The sequence below is a fragment of the Ctenopharyngodon idella genome, chromosome 20 (genome assembly GCF_019924925.1).
Source record: "Ctenopharyngodon idella isolate HZGC_01 chromosome 20, HZGC01, whole genome shotgun sequence".
NCBI lineage: Eukaryota > Metazoa > Chordata > Actinopteri > Cypriniformes > Xenocyprididae > Ctenopharyngodon > Ctenopharyngodon idella.
In genome coordinates, this window is record NC_067239.1 from 21,881,336 (window position 1) to 21,900,770 (window position 19,435).

A 19,435-nucleotide genomic window follows, 5' to 3' on the forward strand; every position below is an offset into this window, starting at 1 on the left:
CTTTAAGCACTGCTGGGCAAAAATGCTCATGATATATTTTTTCAGCTTATCAAAAATTTATGCTTGCTGAACTTTGGAGTGAACCTTGGAAGTTCAAACCCATGAATCTGGCATTTGTTATTACAACAATTCTAAAACATGAAATAGTCAAAAGACTTACAAATTATGAACAATAAATTTTAATAACTACAAAATTATGAAAATTACTCATTTATATCACACACTTTTGAATAACTGTTTAATTTGATCATACTTTCAGTAATATAATGTACAGTTTTTGTGAAATGCATATTTAAAAGATAACATTTTCTTTAGTAAAACTATTACTAAAATTGTTATGCTGATAATATAATTTGCAAAGCAAAATACTTCAAAATAGAAGCATTGTCACTAGTAGTGGTTTCAGACCCCACTCCATTTTTATATTCTATTTTATAAACAAGGTTTAAAATAGGCAGCACACATAAGGCTGAAATGATCTCGAAAACTATTGTACGTTTGAAAGCAGTCTGTGCTGCAGCTGAATTAACTGCAGGCAGTGTCATCTTCAACTGAGAGAATATCGCTGCAAGACTGAAGCCTGATTGACAGGCAGACATTGTTAAGGGGAATCACTATCAAAATATGCAGTGTAGCTGTGATGGTGTGTGAACTTTCTATCGCTTTCTAACACACACACACCTTCAACTAAACCCAGCGGTCTGATCGATACCACCCCATTGCTATAATGGTGGCGTAGTTAAAAAGAAATTAACAGAATGATGATTGTCTTTTTTGTCGTTGCATTACCACAGCTGAACGTCAGGAGAAATTGAAGTACACCCCATTAGAGTCGCTCTCTCTTTCCCAATGTTGATGTGCCTGTCTATTTTCTCTCTCTGTCACTCTTTATCTTCTTTCCTCATCGCTTTTATCATCTCTTTCGCTTGCTAAATGCCTTTGTTTCTCTTTTTCCTTCAGTCTCGCCACTACTTCTTTTTTCATCGGTTTTCTTTTGTCAATCACTCTTTCTCCCTCGATGGAGTGAAAAGGACATCATGCATCATACAGACAGACAGACACTCATAAACAGCCATATTAACACGCACATTAAATATGCTGACTGCATAAAAACAAACAGCCTGAGGAGTAAACACACAAACACACACTCTGGTGTCAAACCGCTGGCGGAAGCGTACAGTAATTAAGTGCAAATTAGATACAGTTCTGTGTGATATGCATGGAGAGCGTGTGTGTGCGTGTTTAACTGAGTTACGCTATGAAAAATTAGGCAATTTTGTCTGTGTGTAAACAAGTGTGTTTTGATTAGTGCAGTGTTTACAGCAAATGTTAGCCAATCTATGTTTTTTTTTTGTCTATATCTTCCTCCCTCCACCCTATCGAGTGTGTGAGCGTTCATAATTTGTGTTCACGGAGGGCTCTTTCATTAGGGCCTCTTGGGCAAAGCACAACTGAGGCATAAATTACCTTATGCAGATTAGAAATAAATCTATAAAGGGCTTTAATTTTTTCCTACACCTCTTTCTCTCACTTCTCTTTATCTGTCTCCCGCTCTTTCTCTCCCTTCCCATCTGTGCTGTCTCCAAGATCTCTTCCACTGAATTTAACTTCCTCATGAGCTTTATGTGAGCATCTACTAGGGGTGGGTCACGTCCAACAACCAACTAGTGCATTAGTGAGGTCAACTAGTTTATCTGAATGTTTTTTTCTTTCTTTTTATCATTACATTTTAGCAGTGGTGCTTTAATTAGCGTGCTGAGAGCATGCTGTGCTTTAGCTCTTGGGCAGATTGCATGGTAAAACTATTCAGGATAATTCAGTTTAAAAAAGTTATTAAGTCAAATTAAAAATAGTCCAACTTTTAAAGATGCCATGAAATTAAAATATGAGTTTTGTGTCTTTTAGTACCATCTATATTCTAGTGAATGCTAGTTTTCAAACCCCAGGGCGCCACAAGGGTCTATGGAAAATTTGAGAGGACAAAAAAGATTTTACAAAATGTATTTTTGGAATGGCAAAAATATCAAGTTAATTTATGTTTAACACAATATTTTTAAATACCAAATAAAGGTACTTTAGAACATGAGGTACTGTGAAAAGTAAAAATAATAATAATAATAATAATAATAATAATAATAAGGTTAAATTAATGTTAAAAATTATCTATACATTAATTTATTTGTTTTAAATAACAAATAAATTGTTTTTTAAATGCCAAATAAAGCTACTAGAATATGAGGTACTGTGAACAGATATTACAGATAATTAACACTTTCAAATGCCCAGAAAGGTACTAAAGACGTATCTAAAACAGTTCATGTGACTACAGTGGTTCAACCTTAATGTTATGAAGCGACGAGAATACTTTTTGTGCGCCAAAAATATGAATAAAGTTGTTATTTTGGTTTTTTGGTGCACAAAAAGTATTCTTGTCGCTTCATAACATTAAGGTTGAACCACTGTAGTCACATGAACTGTTTTAAATATGTTGTTAGTAGCTTTCTGGGCATCTGAAAGTGTTAACTATCTTGCTGTCAATAGAGGCCTCACTGAGCCATCTGACTTTATCAAAAATATAAAATAGTTGTTCCGGGTGTGGAACAACATGAGGGTGAGTAATTAATGACAGAATTTTCATTTTTGGGTGAACTAACCCTTTAATTCTGAAAGTATGTAATTAAGCATATCACTAACATCAACCTGACTTACAATGACTGTGTGTGTATGTGGGAGAGCCTACTTGCTAAATTCCACTTTCTTGAGGAGCTCCTGTCTCTTTTTGGCTTCCCTCTCTTTTCTTTGCTCCATCTCTTCCTCCACGGACAGGAAGTCTTCATATGAAGCATCGTCCAAGTCTAAATCACCTGGTAAGATGAATCTATGGAAGATACATCCTGGTTAACATATAGCCAAAGAGGAGATATGCAGATCTGTAGATCTGTGTAAGTGTGCATCACACACCTGCCCCGGTCTTCGCCATCACCGATGGCGATCAATGCTTCAAGGTCGGTTCCTTTCAAGCCATACTTCAGGAGCTCTTTAGCTGCATCCACATTCTCTGGAACCCTCTCCACACACTCATGCAGCACCCATGATCTTTTCTTTATCTTACTCTGTGAAAAAATAAGAAAGATTTAAGACCTACTTGTACTAAACACCAATTTTAGTCACAAATTTTCAGTTAGACAAAATCATCAGCTTTTGCATCATGTGTCCAGAACAATCATTCCAGTATAAATAAGTTTGTTTTTTGTTTTTCATTTATCATTCTCAGTGGAAAAAAAAGAAGTTTGATTTTCATGGGTTGTTTCAATATGTTACAGAATGACTCCTACCAAGTAGTCCTGAATGGAAGCGATGCTGACTGTAGATTTTCTCCACTGTCTCTGATAGACGAGATCAGAATCCAGACCATATGCTTGAGCCAGAGAGAGAGCCTCTCCATACTCCTCATTATCAATCTGTGAATACAAACACACCCACCAGATAAACTTCTACTGAAAGCTCTCAGTCTTATTAATGGTCCGTCTGAGACCCACAGAACTGTTATTGCCTATTAATATTACAGCCATAAAGTAAATCTATAAGGATCTGAGATCTCACAAAATGCTGTTGTTACTTTAAGGTTGGCATCTTCTATTACATGATGTTTCAAACACCTGTCCAATTCACATTCATCTTCCTCTCTTGCTTTCATTCCACACTTCATTCTTCTGAGCGTATTCAAGGAATGATCTTTAAAGAGGAAGAGGCTGAAAATGGGAGCGTTGCGATGTCACTATATGTAAAATGCTGAGCTCATGAATATTAATGAACTTGTGCTGATGTTGCTAGGTAATCTTCAAGGTCTACAAAATGTTACTAGACCACTCAGTCACGTTACATGAATCCTTATTCTTGTGAAAAGCCTACACTTCAGGGCTATTTTTCAAACTTCTATGGCTATTTTCATGGCAAAAAAAACTATACTTGAGACTGAAATAGAAAGTGAACAAGATGCATTATTCTTAAATATTCTAAAACTGAATTTGGATTAACTTGATTAAAAACCTTTTCAAATGAACAGGATAAACATTTTCTAATAAAATAAAATAATTTAAATTCACATCAGTAGTTAATGTCCAGATGTTTATTTATTTGGAGAGTAATTTTATGATAAGCAGAATAATGTAGAGTCATCCTATCATTATAATGACTATCCATTACATTTCAAGTTTGGACGAGTGGGTGGTTCCACTCTGTCAGGTTGTTATAGTAACCGACCTTCCTCTGGTAGAGCTCCTCTGGCGTGGTGGACCTCAGGCTGACCAGGCGGTAGTTCTTGATGACGGTACGTGGCCGTTTTCTGGGAGGGGCGAAACGTTCCATCTCAGTCACGTAGTACAGGCCCTGCTTCACATATCCAAAATAACGTGCCTTCGCTGAGGACTCTTCGTCCGAGTCGGAGTCATCCTCTCCATCGTCCTCTTCACCCGTCACGCTGCTCTCCAGACGAGAGCGCTTATGGGCCAGCTTTACCTCACACTGAGGGGGCAAAGGGATTGACAGAGAGAGATTAAAAAGATTTGGTTGGCTGACTCAAGGACAATGAAAAGTTAAAGGAACTTTCCAGAACAACCCTTCGATTATTTTAGAAAAAACTAAATTAGATGATTTTGATTATTGACTTGGAAGACTAACAAACCCTGTTTCTGCAGGACACAAACACATTTTCCTGGCAGTACCTGTTTGTTTCTCTCTTTCTCACTCACTGAAAAATCTATCAAACAAACTTCACACAGTCGACACCGCAGCTGTGTGCTGCATTTCCCTACGGAGTGAGGAAACCGTCAACCGAACATACAGCCAGAATAAAACCCGACATCTCTCTCATGTTCTCACTCTCCTTTTCCCATCCCTCTGTACTCGCCTCAAGGTTCACATCTCTCTAGCTGTGAGAGCTTTACATCAGCGGAAAGCGCCAAAAAAACAATGAGGTGGAGATGGAAGAGATGAGTTTTTTCTTATCAGAGGATGAGGAGCGGTAAAGCACTTTTATGATGATGGCCTGAAGATAGAGAGAGAGTGTCTGAATAACACGACTTCCTTTACAAAAGTAATTACTGCCATCAGTGGCCACGAATGAAAGACAGCATTCTGGATGGAGCATGTTGTCTATTATTATATTATATTATATATTCAAAAGTTTGGGTTTTTAAAATGTATTTAAAAATGTATTTGATCAAAAATACAGTAAAAACAGTGATATTGTGAAACATTATTACAACTTCAAATAACTTCTGTTTGGATATACATTTTAAAATGTGATTTATTGTTGTTATGGCAAAGCCGTGTCACATGATCCTTCAGAAATCGTTCTAACTTGCTGATTTGGTGCTTTTTTCAGGTTTCTTTGATGAATAGAAAGTTTTTAAAATTGTTTTTGTTTTTTTGTTTTTTAAAATAGTTTTTTGTTTCTTAAAAAGGAATGTAATGTTCTGAACTTTACATTGACCACTTTTGGTCAGTGTAATGCATCCTTGTTTAAAGTTTTAAAGGTAACACTAAGGTTCATTAGATAAACATTAGTTAATGAAAATACAGTTGTTCATTGTTTGTTCATGTTAGTTCACAGTGCATTAACTAATGTTAACAAGATTTTAATAATGTATTAGTAAAGTTGAAATTAACATTAACAAAGATTAATAAATGCTATAGAAGTGCAGTTCATTATTAGTTCATGTTAACTAACGTAGTCAACTAATGTTAACTAATGAACCTTATTGTAAAGTGTTACTGTTTTAAAAGTATTAAATATTGTATTATATTAGGGAGAGGATTTAAGCAGGATGACCATACGAAACTACTTAAAATTAATAATGACATGTTTTTTCACACTGTTTTTTTATTAAATTACAGGATATGATTCATCTTATTATCACTTATTCATCTTATGTACCAATAAAACAATATTTAAATACATAATATTTTACTAAAACATTTTAATATATAAAAACTGTCAGTATTAATAAATGAGTCAATTAATTGTGATGGAGCGTATCAAATTTTCTGAAATTAATTCAGCAATGATTTAAACTTGCGAGACAAGGAAGGATCACAAAATACAGTAGTCTTTGGGAAATTAAAGGGTTAGTTCACCCAAAAATGAAAATTCTGTCATTAATTACTCACCCTCATGTCGTTCCACACCCGTTAGACCTTCGTTCATCTTCGGAACACAAATTAAGATATTTTTGATAAAATCCGTTGGCTCAGTGAGGCCTCTATTGCCAGCAAGATCATTTCCTTTTTCAATGCCCAGAAAGCTACTAAAGACATATTTAAAACAGTTCATGTGAGTACAGTGGTTCAACCTTAATGTTATGAAGCGACGAGAATACTTTTTGTGTGCCAAAATAAAAATAAAAATAGCGACTTTATTAAACAATATCTAGTGATGGGCGATTTCAAAACACTGCTTCATGAAGCTTCGAAGCTTTATGAATCTTTTGTTTCAAATCAGTGGTTCGGAGTGTGTATCAAACTGCCAAAGTCATGTAAACTACTGAAATTTCGAAACACGAAACGAAGCCTCGTTTACTGAAATCACGTGATTTTGGCGCTCCTAACATCAAACAAAAGATTCATAAAGCTTTGAAGCTTCATGAAGCAGTTTTGAAATCGCCCATTACTAGATATTGTTGAATAAAGTCGCTATTTTGTTTTTTTGGCACACAAAGAGTATTCTCGTCGCTTCATAACATTAAGGTTGAACCACTGTAGTCACATGAACTGTTTTAAATATGTCTTTAGTAGCTTTCTGGGCATCTGAAAGTGTTAATTATCTTGCTGGCAATGCAGGCCTCACTAAGCCATCGGATTTTATCAAAAATATCTTAATTTGTCTTCCGAAGATGAACGAAGGTCTTACAGGTGTTAAACGACATGAAGGTGAGTAATTAATGACTGAATTTTCATTTTTGGGTGAACTCTTTAAATTAAAAAGTGATATTAATGATGTGAAGAGTAGTGCTTTTATAGTGTTTTTTTTTGACACGGGTTAAAACTGATACATTTACAAACACACACCTCCAAACTGAGGAAGCCCCCATCATGGGCTGAGGTGACTCGCGGTGAGGGTTCAAACCACTCGCAGGACTTGCCAAGTAAGTTTTTAAGTGTCCTCACAGAAGACACAGTGAGGGCCCCAGAACAGCGGGCTAAAATCAAAGCAGTCTCACTCCACCAGCTCACATCTAGCAGAGACTGATACTGCTCCTTATCTGAAGAGAGAGACACAGAGAGAGAGACAGGTGTTAAGAAAGACAACACAGAAAAAAAAACTGAATATCATAAATAAAACATTTCACAGACATTCATTCATTTAAAAGTCAGCATTCAGCTAAATGTGATAGATGATTTAGAAACATCATTTTCAAAGAGGAAACAGAAAAGAGAGCACAAACCGAGGACAAGCAGAAAGACAAGCTTTATGAAAACGTGTGATCTAAACCTACAATCAAAATGTCACTGTCTGAATTTAACGCCTCTCTACAAAGACACAAGACGGAGGGTTTTATTAAAGCATTCTTCTCCCTCCCACCGCCTCTGTCTGAACTCACTACATAATTAATAGTGCTAGGTAAGTGTAGGAGTAGATACACGTCTATAGTTGAGGGTCCGGCTACCTTTTATCTTCTTTCTCTTCTCCAGCGAAGTCTTCCATTCTGGGTTGATCTCGTCAAATCCCGGCTAAACAAACGAGAGAGCAAGTGAGAGAGTGTAAAAGGGAATAGCTGGGAGTGTTTGTCCTGAAGTGACAGAATGCATGCTGAACACAAAGTGGTGGGTAAATCAGTGGAACATAGCAGCATGACATTGGAAGTTTGAACTTTAAGTGCTACAAAGAGAAAAAAAAAAAAAAAGACGCTCATGCATAGACAAGAACAAACAAATCATTTTATGACACATTGTTAAAAGGTGCGTTCATTTCTAGCTGTGCCCTGGAAAGCGATATTAATGCTGAAATGTATCATTTGTCCATGTTTTCTAATCTCCAAACTGTTTGCTCATTAAAGTTTTACACAATTAAATGTTGAAAAGCAGAAAGAAAACTATTGCGTGCGTAATTCTACATGCACACCACTAGGGGTCTAGTTGATAAGTAAATTTTTTAAGTCAGCATGGAATGAAAATTGCTGTAGTTGAAGACATTGGTGTGTGTTTAAGGGTGTGACTATTTGATTGTCTGACCAATGGCAGGCAAGCGAAGTGTTCAAGAAAGCGTTTTAACAACCATGATTTTCGTAATCCCATTGATTAGATTAATTTATACACTTCAAGTCTCTTAAATCAAGCACACACACACACACACAGTGATTTTATTACTTGTTCCTCTTGTTTCCAGCTGCCTCTCAGTTTGAATGATGGAATATTCCAGAGACTGAGACTGCCAGAGAAGTGGATCACAGCCAGCACTGTGCCATCAGGAGACAGACTCATTCTGAACACGCCATCCTGAGCAAACATACACATTCAATTAGGCATTACACTATTTATTCAGCGTTTTTAGCAGAATGCAATTGAGCTTTGGCATTTTATGTGCTGTCATAGTGGCCCAGAGAGACTATGAAAAGAATATGGCAAGCAAAAAATGTGACTGAGCGACACAAAAACTAAATACCAAAGTGAGTCACCTGTTCACTGTTATGCCTGGAGAAAAGTCGAAAGCTGGGCATTCTGAAGAATCCTCGCCTCTGGGACTAAATAAGAAAAGAAAATGATTCATAACTTCCTTCATGAATATCATGGATGCATTTACATACTACTACTTCTTTGTTGTAAAATTTGCTGAAAAATCCAGATTAAACTGGTGGTTGGTTTATAATTGATCCTGTATGGTAGACCAACTTGGATTACTCATCCAGTTTAGCTACCATTTGGTCATACTATCTTAAAGGGATAGTTCACCCAAAAATGAAAATTCTGTCATCATCTACTCACCCTGTTCCAAACATGCATAAATTTCTTTGGAAGAATGTTTGTAACCAAGCATATCTCACCCCCCATTGACTACCATAGTAGGGGGAAAAAATTACTATGGTAGTCAATGGGGGGCGAGATTTGCTTGGTTCGGAACAACTTGAGGGCAAGTAAATCATGACAAAATTTTCATTTCTGGTTAAACTATCCCTTTAAGGTGATCAAATTGGCTTCTGATACATGCTAGCTCATCAAACTAACTAATCACCAATTTGGACCAGCTAGAAACCAAGTAAATATGATCACCTTATATGGTGAACAGATTTCATTTAGGATTATATTCACATATAAAACAGAGCGCATAACAAGGTAAACATGGAAGCTTGTGTGTGCGTCACATGCAAGAACAAACCTCATTGGTTCTCAGGCATTACACACACGTTTGAGCTTCTGTTCATTATATGAAGAGATCGTATTTCTTCACAAGACTTAATTTAAACTGCTTAATTCGTGTGAATTTATTTTACAATGCCTTTGTGACTTTTTTGGATCTTCTACATTTTGGTTTTGGTACTTGGATTTTCTATGGAGGGACAAAAAAACGTTTCAGGTTTCATTAACAGTAACTCAATTTGTGATTCAACAATTAAACAAAGTCTTATGGGTTTGGAACGACATGAGGCTGAGTAAATGGAAAAAAGTGTTGGTTTTCGGAAGATGCTTTTTGGCCTTTCGGCAACATGTTTAAGGTTTGTGAGAGATCAAACTGAATACTCACCATGATTTCTCAAACATGTTCAATAACACTAGATTAAGCCAAGAGCCAAAGAACTAAATAAATAATTGAATATTAAATAAATATAAAGAATATCAAATAGGTTCCACCATTTCAATCAGAACATTCTAGAAGTTTCTCAAACTATGTGCATGAAAAGTCCATTTGACATGTAAGAAGGAGGAAACAGCTAGAAGCAACAGTACTAAAGCTCTTATTAAAACCTACAATGCAGCTTCAAGAACTCACTACATAAAACCTTTACAACCTTCGAAAACCAGAAATGAGCCTTTGGTTTCAGCTTTGTGAAACACAGAGATGTGAGATTATGTATTCTGAGCAGTAGTCAGTGCAGAAGTGTCTTTACTTCTTGAGATATGGCTGTTTCTTCAGGTAGAGCAATCCATACAAATGCAAGAACTACTGAAGAGTTAGTATCTTTATAAAATCCAATACAAAAGCAAGCATTGAACATACTTGCAGTTAGTAATTTGTTGAGGAGATGTGCTAATAGCTTTAAACGTGATCAAACTTTCGATTTTTTACAGATGGCCTAAAAAAAAAAAAAAAAAAAGGGAAAAAAGGAATAAACAACAACAACAAAATTTGCTTTGCAACAACCCAAGCTATACATAGGGACCAGGATATTATAAAGCCTGTAGGCAGGCCATTTTGACCTGCAAGCATCACCCTAGCATCCACCCAGACACCATACCAACCACATTGTAAGATGCTAACAACCACTCAGAACACTTAGCAACTGCATATCAATCACCTAGACCTGTAAGCAATACCTTAGCACCTATCCAGAACACCCCAACAACGCCCTAGAAACAACTCATAAAACCTAATTAATGCCCAAGCAACCACATTGTTACATGCTAGACCTCTAACAAACACCCTAACAACCACTCAAAACACCATAGCAAGTCCCTAGGAACCATATTGAAACACCCTAAGCAAAACCTTAGCAACAATCCAGAAAACCCTTGCAATGCCCTAGTAACCTAAGAAAACCCAATAAAAGTCCAAGCAACCACACTGCTACAAGCTAACAATCACTCAAAACACCTTAGCAACTGCCTAGCAGCACTCGGCAACCAACCACAACACCCTAACATCAAGACAGTAATTTTCTTCAGAAACTCAGTTAAAAGTTCCACTGCCTTTATTTTTTTCTTTTCTCCAGTGGAAAACTAGAAGATCAAAGCCAATGATCAGAGACCTGAGTTGCCCAGATTTTTTTGTGAAAGAATACATGTCATGGATGCTGTATCATTAATATTTTCTGACCTGAGTATTAAAAGACTCACCGCAGTAATGTCATCCTCATAACTGGTGACCTGTTTATAGTGAGGTGACCCTGACAACACCCTCCATGCTGTGATCCCGCAACGGCTCGCCCTGGACACATCAGTGTCTCCAGACTCACACCCTCCCACCAACAGCAACCTGACAAACAGACAAACACATCATGAGCATGAGTCAGAGGAAAACACACACATCACGCACAGAGCACCTCAACCCACTTATGAGGCCAAAGTGGGCCATGAGGGGCTGATGAAACAGGAAAGGGATCTAATCAGATCTAGACACATGTGAACAGCACATACAAATAAATGCACACACACACCTCTACACACTATATAAACACTGCCCCCATGTGGCGGCTAATGCCCTAACTTTTTTTTTTTTTCTTAAAAATCAACAAGCACTGCCTAAAACACAAGCCAAAGTGAATTTCATTTCAAACATGTATAGTGGGAATAATACAAATCACAAGTGTGATCCAAAGGTTGAGTTATGCCAGCTGATTTTGTGTTCACTCTTAGAGAAAAACACCTCTGTTTCAGTCACACACAAAACAAAAACAGCTTCAAGATGAGGGTCTCACCTGTGGACAGGATGATATATTGCAGTGGTAATGCCATTGGAATAGTGGGCAGAGAAACTGAAGGTGTGATTCTCTTGAAAACCCTGATTGGTTCCAACACTGAGAGCAAAACAGAAACAGGAAATCAATGCATCAACATTATAATAGTCTTTACCAGGCCAGATTAATAAAACCCTGTGGTTCAAGACACTGTTAAAGAGAAAAATCAATTAGATGCAAGAGTAACGGAGGCCAGCTACTAAGAGAAATGCTGCCAGAAATGCTGGTCCGAATACCGCTCGCAGTAGTGCGATTAGAACCGGAAGGTTACATTGGTGCCGTGACCCGGATGGGAGTGAGGTTTGGGGGGGGTGAGTGTAATGGAGGCCAGCTAGTAAGAGCTGTGCGAGTAAAACCTCACTCCCCTGACCTCAGGAGGAACACCACTGACAGACACTAGAGGCGGCAGTCTTTAGCATCCTTGCTAGCACGCCTGCCTCCTATGCCGGAAACGCTGGTTCAAATCTCGCTCTGAGTGGTTTGAGTGGAACCAGAGGGGTTACATTGGTGCCGTGACCCGGATGGGAGTGAGATTTACGGGGGTGAGTGTAATAGAGGCCAGCTAGTAAGACATACATGAGTAAAACCTCACTCCCCTGGCCTCAAGAGGCGCACTAGTGACAGACGTTAGAGGCTGCGGTCTTTAGTGTCCTTGTTAGCTCACCCGCCTCCCATACTGGAAACACTAGTTCGAATCCCGTTTGGAATGGTGCAAGTAGAAATGGAGAGTTAACATTGGTAGGTTTTTTTTTTTATTGCCAGGCCATTTGTTCTGATTCTTACTTGTCCGGCCAACATTTTCACTGGTCCAAACAAACAAGGCATATTTTACATGCATTTACTATTTAATGTTAAGCCTAAATTTATATTTAAAAAAATAATAATAATAATAATAATCAAATTAAAACAGTTACTTGCTCTGCCAACACTTTCACTAGTACCAATCATTTTGGCAAGATATTTTACATGTGTCAGAAAAAAAAAATATTTAATTATTTTCCACTTAATTTTAAGCATTCAACAAAACAAAACTGATGATGGCAAAAAAAGATGCCATATGGTGCAAAACATTACTTCGCTATTAGCAGACTAAATAAATGTTACATAGGTGAAAACAAACATTAAGTTTGCAAGGCATACAAACACGTGTATATGATCTATAGAGCAATAGTTAGGGTAAGTGACGGTTCCATCAACTGACCCAAAACTCAAACTGACCTGTGGCCATCGGACCATCCTTACGTCGAGTCCTGCGTTGAAAACTTACACAGTTCATTTAGGGCAGTGGTTCCCAAACTGGGGTACGCATACCCCTGGGGGGACGTGATGTGACAGAAGGGGGTACGTGAACAAAATGCTGAGTTTGTCGTTCATTTAATTAAAAATACCACATCTTTTGCTGTCAAAATGACTAAATCCATTTCCATATAAGCAGCGTGCATATGGGTGCTGATAGGTTACGTCAGAGTCTGCTGCCTTAGCGGATCGCGCTACATTACTGCCGTTCTCGACAATGTAGGCTACCTGTAGATTTAACACTTACTATCATGAAAAACAAACAGCCTGGCACAGAAGGAGCATAGAGATCAATTTAAGATTCAAACTCTTGATACAAAACACACCTTTTGTGAGTTCTTGTTTTTAATGTTGATAATATTATACGAGCAAGAATGTACATCCAAATATCCACACGTTTGCAAATGTGACATTGATTTTATAGAACAGTTCAACAAACAATAAGGTACTATTAAGTGATGTTCTTCACAATATTGTCAGTATTTGCTCTATTTTGCAACGAAATAATAGTTCCAACGAAAGCCATAGCAGAACTACAATCACAGCGGTGTTTCATGAACGAATCTGTGGCTTTGAACGAATCGTTTGTGATTCAATTATTCATTCATAAATACAAGCCTTTTGCTTTGTTACTGACTGAACGAATGACTCGGTGACTCACGCATTAAGACTTACCGCCACCTACTGGCGGTTTTAGTATGTAAAAGAATCACTTTTCACGTTATCATCATCATTGAATATTTTACTATTGAATTTTTTTTTTATTTAAAACATTATTAATGATGTAAAGGTATTTATAAAGATAATAAATGCACCGGAAAGTCAATTTAGGGGGCAAATATTGTCCCTTAATGGAAAAGGTGCAGTCTAAGTGGAAGAGAGGGGGTACGCAGAAGGATGGTAAATGCCTCAGGGGGTACTCCACTCTAAAAAGTTTGGGAACCACTGATTTAGGGGAAACCTTTAAAAGTAGGATGTGTTGCTTAGCTGTCCTGATAAGAATGGCCATTGAAGTTTGCATGTTTGAATGGCTTCAGAGAGTGAAGGACAAATACAATTGTTTCTTGAGCTGTGTGTCAAAAATGTGCTTGAAAGAACCATTTAGTCCAACATTTCTATATGACTTTGAGAAAGTTTTCAAAGTAACGCAAATGCAAACACTTCCATTTAACAACATGAGTGAGGGAATGGAAAAGAGCTTTCTTCAGCACTTCAAAGCCTACAGCCAAGTTTTTGAGGAGAATAAAGTAGATTTTTTTCATCCATGGAAACTTTAAAAACTTGAGCTGACTGATTAAACAAAGAATTACAAATTGGAAACTGCAGGCAAATTTTATTAATACTCAAAGCTAAGCCTCCCCCTCAGTACAGAGATAAACACAAGACGCAGACTTTTGGGTTTAATTGCAGAATATCTGGCCCTGGAAGAGTCAAAGGGAATTTGGTTAGAGAGGATCAGCAAGCATCTGAATCATCAAAATCTTCTCTGGTGGTCTTGTTCCAATATCTTTCAATGTTTGATCCATGTATTACAACACAAATATTCTACTATCTAACATCCCTTAACACTCTTTAAACACAGATGGATTAGTGCTTTCTTATCCTCCCATATCCTCCCAAACTCTTGACAACTGGCAAAAAGTCATCTATTGCAACCTTACAATTAAATAGCATACAAATAGCATAAATCCAGCAAATTAGATTCAAGCCTAGACAGATTTTTGTCTGAGTAAGACTGCTGTCAGATAAGGCTTGTGCTTTCTCAGCAAACACCCATAAAAATGGACCTTTAACCCACATTTCTGACTCCCTTGGCTATTCTATTCATTGCATGATATCATTTTCTATACTATTTAATATAGACTATATTGCCAAAAGTTTTGGGATGCCTGCCTTGTGCACTGGTGCGCAGTCATGCTGGAACAGGAAGGGGCCATCCCCAAACTGTTCCCACGAAGTTGGGAGCATAAAATTGTCCAAAATGTCTTGGTAAGCTGAAGCATTAAGAGTTCCTTTCACTGGAACTAAGGGGCCAAGCCCAACCCCTGAAAAACAACCCCACACCATAATCCCCCCCCTCCACCAAACTTTACACTTGGCACAATGCAAGTACCGTTCTCCTGACAACCGCCAAACCCAGACTCGTCCATCGGACTGCCAGACAGAGAAGCGTGATTCGTCACTCCAGAGAACACGTCTCCACTGCTCTAGAGTCCAGTGGCGGCGTGCTTTACACCACTGCATCCGACGCTTTGCATTGCACTTGGTGATGTAAGGCTTGAATGCAGCTGCTCAGCCATGAAAACCCATTCCATGAAGCTCTCTACGCACTGTTCATGAGTTAATCTGAAGGCCACACGAAGTTTGAAAGTCTGTAGCTACTGACTCTGCAGAAAGTTGGCGACTTCTGCGCACTGTGCACCTCAGCATGCGCTGACCCCGCTCTGTGATTTTTTTATGTGGCCTACCACTTCGTGGCTGAGTTGCTGTTGTTCTCAATTGCTTCCACTTTGTTATGATACCACTAACAGTTGATTGTGGAATATTTAGTAGTGAGGAAATTTCACGAATGGACTTATTGCACAGGTGGCAACCTATCACGGTACCACGCTTGAATCCACTGAGCTCCTGAGAGTGACCCATTCTTTCACAAATGTTTATAGAAGCAGTCTGTATGCTTAGGTGCTTGATTTATACACCTGTGGCCATGGAAGTGATCGGAACACCTGAATTCAATGATTTGGAGGGGTGTCCCAATACTTTTGGCAATATAGTGTATAAACAAAGAAAAAAAATGTAGTTTAATTTTAGTTCATTTTAAACCATTGTTTTTCTTTCATTTTGTTTCAGTTTTTGTTTGCTTTGCATTATTTTATTTCACTCAACAAAATATTTCTCAATCAATAGTTTTGCCTATGATAACCTTGCTCATCTCATACCTGACCAGATAACTCTTGAGCTGACCGCTGTATGTGATGACCAGCAGCTCTGCTGACCACTGGGCACTGGCGGTGTATTCCAAGAACATCAGACCGGCTGCTGCATAACTAAAATCTCCCGGGAAGCTCATGGCCTAGAGAGACAGACAAAAAGAAAGACATCAAAAAGATGAGGTAGAGATGGAAGCAGAGTTTGAAAGTGACAAAAATATATGGAGTCATACAGGTCATTACACTCAGAGACTCTTTGATAGAGAGAGGGCATCTTGTGAGACTAAACTAATAGTTTCTGACAGAGAGATGGAAGAGTGTAGAGTAATGCGGGGGAGGATGAGAGCCAGCAAGAGAGAGACAGAGACAGAAAGGGCCGGTGATATACTAACTGAGACCTCACTAGCAGTGCAATAAAAAGAAAGACAGAGGGGAGGATGAGGGGAAATTTGAAAGTGGTAAAGGGGAAAGAGAGCTCTCTTTCTGATAGAGAAACTCCTCAGAAAATGTCCTTCAAGGGCATCAGGGGGCTTAGAGCTGAAGGGAACCAGAAAATATGTTCCTTGCTTGGGCAACAGAGTGGGAAAAGCCCCCTCTCGAGAGGGTCAGACCTACCCGGTCTACAGATAGAGAGAGAAAAAAAATGAGAGAATGAGAGAAGAGCCAAGCAGTGCAGAAAGCCAGAGGGCAAAGCACACAAGCCTGAAATTCAGTCATTAGGAACCAGTCATCACAGCTATCACTTATACTAAAAAAAAAGAAAAGAGTGCTCTTACTGCGCACAAAAAGTTATTGTGCACGGAAAGTGGACTCAATGCCAACAGAGTGATAGTGTGTGTGAGAGAGAATGACTGAGGAAAGGACAGACATAGAGAATGACAGGAGGTGTGAAAAATTGAACATTATGTGTGACATACCGGTGGTATAACGAAGAGTTCACTGCCCACCAGGTCAAAGACTCGGACCGTACCGGTGCTGTCAGCGTACGCCAGCAGAGCACAGTCATGACTCCACGCTACCCTGCGCCAGTGAGGGTTTGGATCCTTGGGTACTGCAGCAGGAAGGAGAACAGAAATATACTGCAGTACTGAATGTATTTGAATGTGTTTTGGCGGAGAAAGATTTTTAGTGTATTTTTTATAAAATCACAATTATAAATAAATTAAGAGATCTGGAAAAAAGTTTAATGTTTAATGTAAAACTTTAAAGTTTAATGAGTTTAACATCATTTACACATCTGCAAACAGATGATGCTAAACCTTTAATGCATAATAGATTAATTAGACCTTTTTTTGTAAAGAAAAGTCAATTTAGCATCGACCTCCGAAGCCAAGACTAATTTTCTTTTAGTAACTTCCACGCTCAACAGTGAGGAATCAAAACGTTCACTGCAGTCAAACAGCACCGATTCAGTGCAGGATGAGCCCAAGGCTCTTCATTTATAGTTCAAAAGCCCAGCTTGATACAATCTGTATACTTAAACACTAAAGTAACACTTAAACACCAGCCGCATGGTACAACAGCTTCAGGGCCTAGCAACCGTTTCATCCCCACAGCCTACATACAGAGCGCTTCAAAATGCATGCTTGAAACCATCCAACTACCATTCATCAGACAAGAGGGGGTTAATAAAGCAGACCTTTGATTAAAAACATTTTGGCTTTGGTGCGAGCTGCACCGCTGAGATCAGATGCACCCGACTCTGTGGTGTACATCAAAGCCAGTGGTTGCCATAGCAACCTTATCATCAATTCGACCCCTGAGGTGTTGAAAACCAGGAAACGCAAGCTGGCGATTTTTATTCAGGTAGAAATGCGCAGAAATATTGGGAGGGAGAGTTTCAATAATTCACAATGAACGATGGCACTTAGCAAGATAAATATCGGTAGGGGAAACGCTTAAGCAGGGTCCATAAATCACCTCTCAGCTGTTAAAAGCTAATTAATCTAAGATGAACGCCGGGACCAATATTGCCTGAATTTGTGGGATGAGTGTACTGTATGCTATCTGGGCAGATTTGCACACCGTAAATCTCATTTAAATAAAAAAAAAGGGGGAGGGGGGGCACATAGTGCTTTTTAGATAGAAAATATGCAAAGTCAGCAAAGCAACCCGGTTGAGCGCATACTCGCTATAAAAATGTCTCACTGAGATGGAAGCGCTGAGTCACTTTGTGCTCACACAACAAGAAACACACATGAGGGAAATTGCGTTTGGACGAAAAACAAAGCAGCCATTCATAGTAACCAACTCATGACTTTCATTTTAGGCTGAATGCTGATCTGTAAAGGTCTGTGCTGGCTTCCGTTCACTTATAAATTATAGAAAGCGTCACAGAATTAGCATTTGGTTGTCATATCATATGACAAATTGAGCAAATCACGTCATCTGCTTGTCAGACCAAAAATACTGATGACTCATCTTGCACTACAAAAACTTTTATGTTATTTAACTTTTATGTTATTTAAAAATATGCACACATTCACTCTTGTTTGTATGTCTAATACGTCAAAAATGTAAAAAACATTTCTTGTCTCATTACATTCAGTTATGAATGACATCATTTAAATGATATTTTCAATTCAAAATGGTAAAATTACATTTAAAAAAAAGTTGTGTAGTTTGCATTACTGTATGTTACTGTGGGTCGTTAAACATATCCATCGTAAAACAGGTGTCAGATATTAAATGTTTAGCTACTTATATCTTACCACACGTGCTATCTATCACTGTAAAAACTAAAAGCATCTTCAGTGAATGTTAAGCCCCGCCGTCTTCAATCTGATTGGCCATCATCGCTGAGGCAGACTAGACTAGAAATTTAACTTTTTAAACTGCAACAAATCCTAGCAACAAACAGAGTGGTGCGTAATAAAGAGCAACATAAAGAAATCAAGGGGGTCAATTTGGCCATTTCCAATTATTAATGCCTATAGTGGTTAGCCCCTGTTGCTGATAACTGATATTTCATATTTTGTACAGTATTTTGTATCTGTCGGCCAATATTAGATTTTAAATGCATGCTAATTTTCTATATTTGTACATTTATATTACCTTTGCCATCATTTAAAAATAAAAGTTAATATTAAAAGTTAAATCACAATTCATTCTGCTTTAAGAGCTTGAGCATTTAAAGTGGCAGACGATAAAACTGCAGCACACAATTATAATAAACACAACAATATCATCCGTTGGTGTGGGCGCTAATAAAGTTAGCGTTATAGTAATATCATATGACAGATGGGGCCAATCCCATCATCTGCTTGTCCATTTTTCACTTCTTGGAAATACAGACGACTCATCTTGCACTACAAAGATTTTTTGTTAGGGATGCACGATTTTTTTTTTTTCTATCGGCCAGTGTTGGATATTTAATGCATGCTAATTTTCTCTATTTGTACATTTAGTTTACCTTTGCATTTCCATCAGGATTATAGCACAGAAAAACACATATACAGTGCCACTTGAAAGTTTGTGAACCCCTTGCAGAATCTGTGAAAATGTGAAAAATTTTAACAAAATAAAAGAGATAATACAAAA

General features: G+C 38.0%; 1 protein-coding gene across 2 annotated transcripts in view; it reads right to left on the reverse strand.

Annotated features, from left to right (window-relative positions):
• The window catches only part of nbas (NBAS subunit of NRZ tethering complex), a 175,149-nt gene that overhangs the window by 149,679 nt on the left and 6,035 nt on the right, over positions 1-19,435 (reverse strand). For both annotated transcript variants that reach the window (XM_051874425.1, XM_051874424.1), the window contains exons 7-18: positions 16,813-16,946; positions 15,905-16,038; positions 11,631-11,729; positions 11,050-11,188; positions 8,676-8,741; positions 8,368-8,496; positions 7,668-7,731; positions 7,069-7,262; positions 4,264-4,524; positions 3,336-3,461; positions 2,962-3,113; positions 2,741-2,878 (exon numbers count right to left, since the gene is read on the reverse strand). In XM_051874425.1, coding sequence (XP_051730385.1) covers positions 2,741-2,878; positions 2,962-3,113; positions 3,336-3,461; positions 4,264-4,524; positions 7,069-7,262; positions 7,668-7,731; positions 8,368-8,496; positions 8,676-8,741; positions 11,050-11,188; positions 11,631-11,729; positions 15,905-16,038; positions 16,813-16,946 — 1,636 coding nt within the window. The remainder of the gene's footprint in view (positions 1-2,740; positions 2,879-2,961; positions 3,114-3,335; positions 3,462-4,263; positions 4,525-7,068; positions 7,263-7,667; positions 7,732-8,367; positions 8,497-8,675; positions 8,742-11,049; positions 11,189-11,630; positions 11,730-15,904; positions 16,039-16,812; positions 16,947-19,435) is intronic.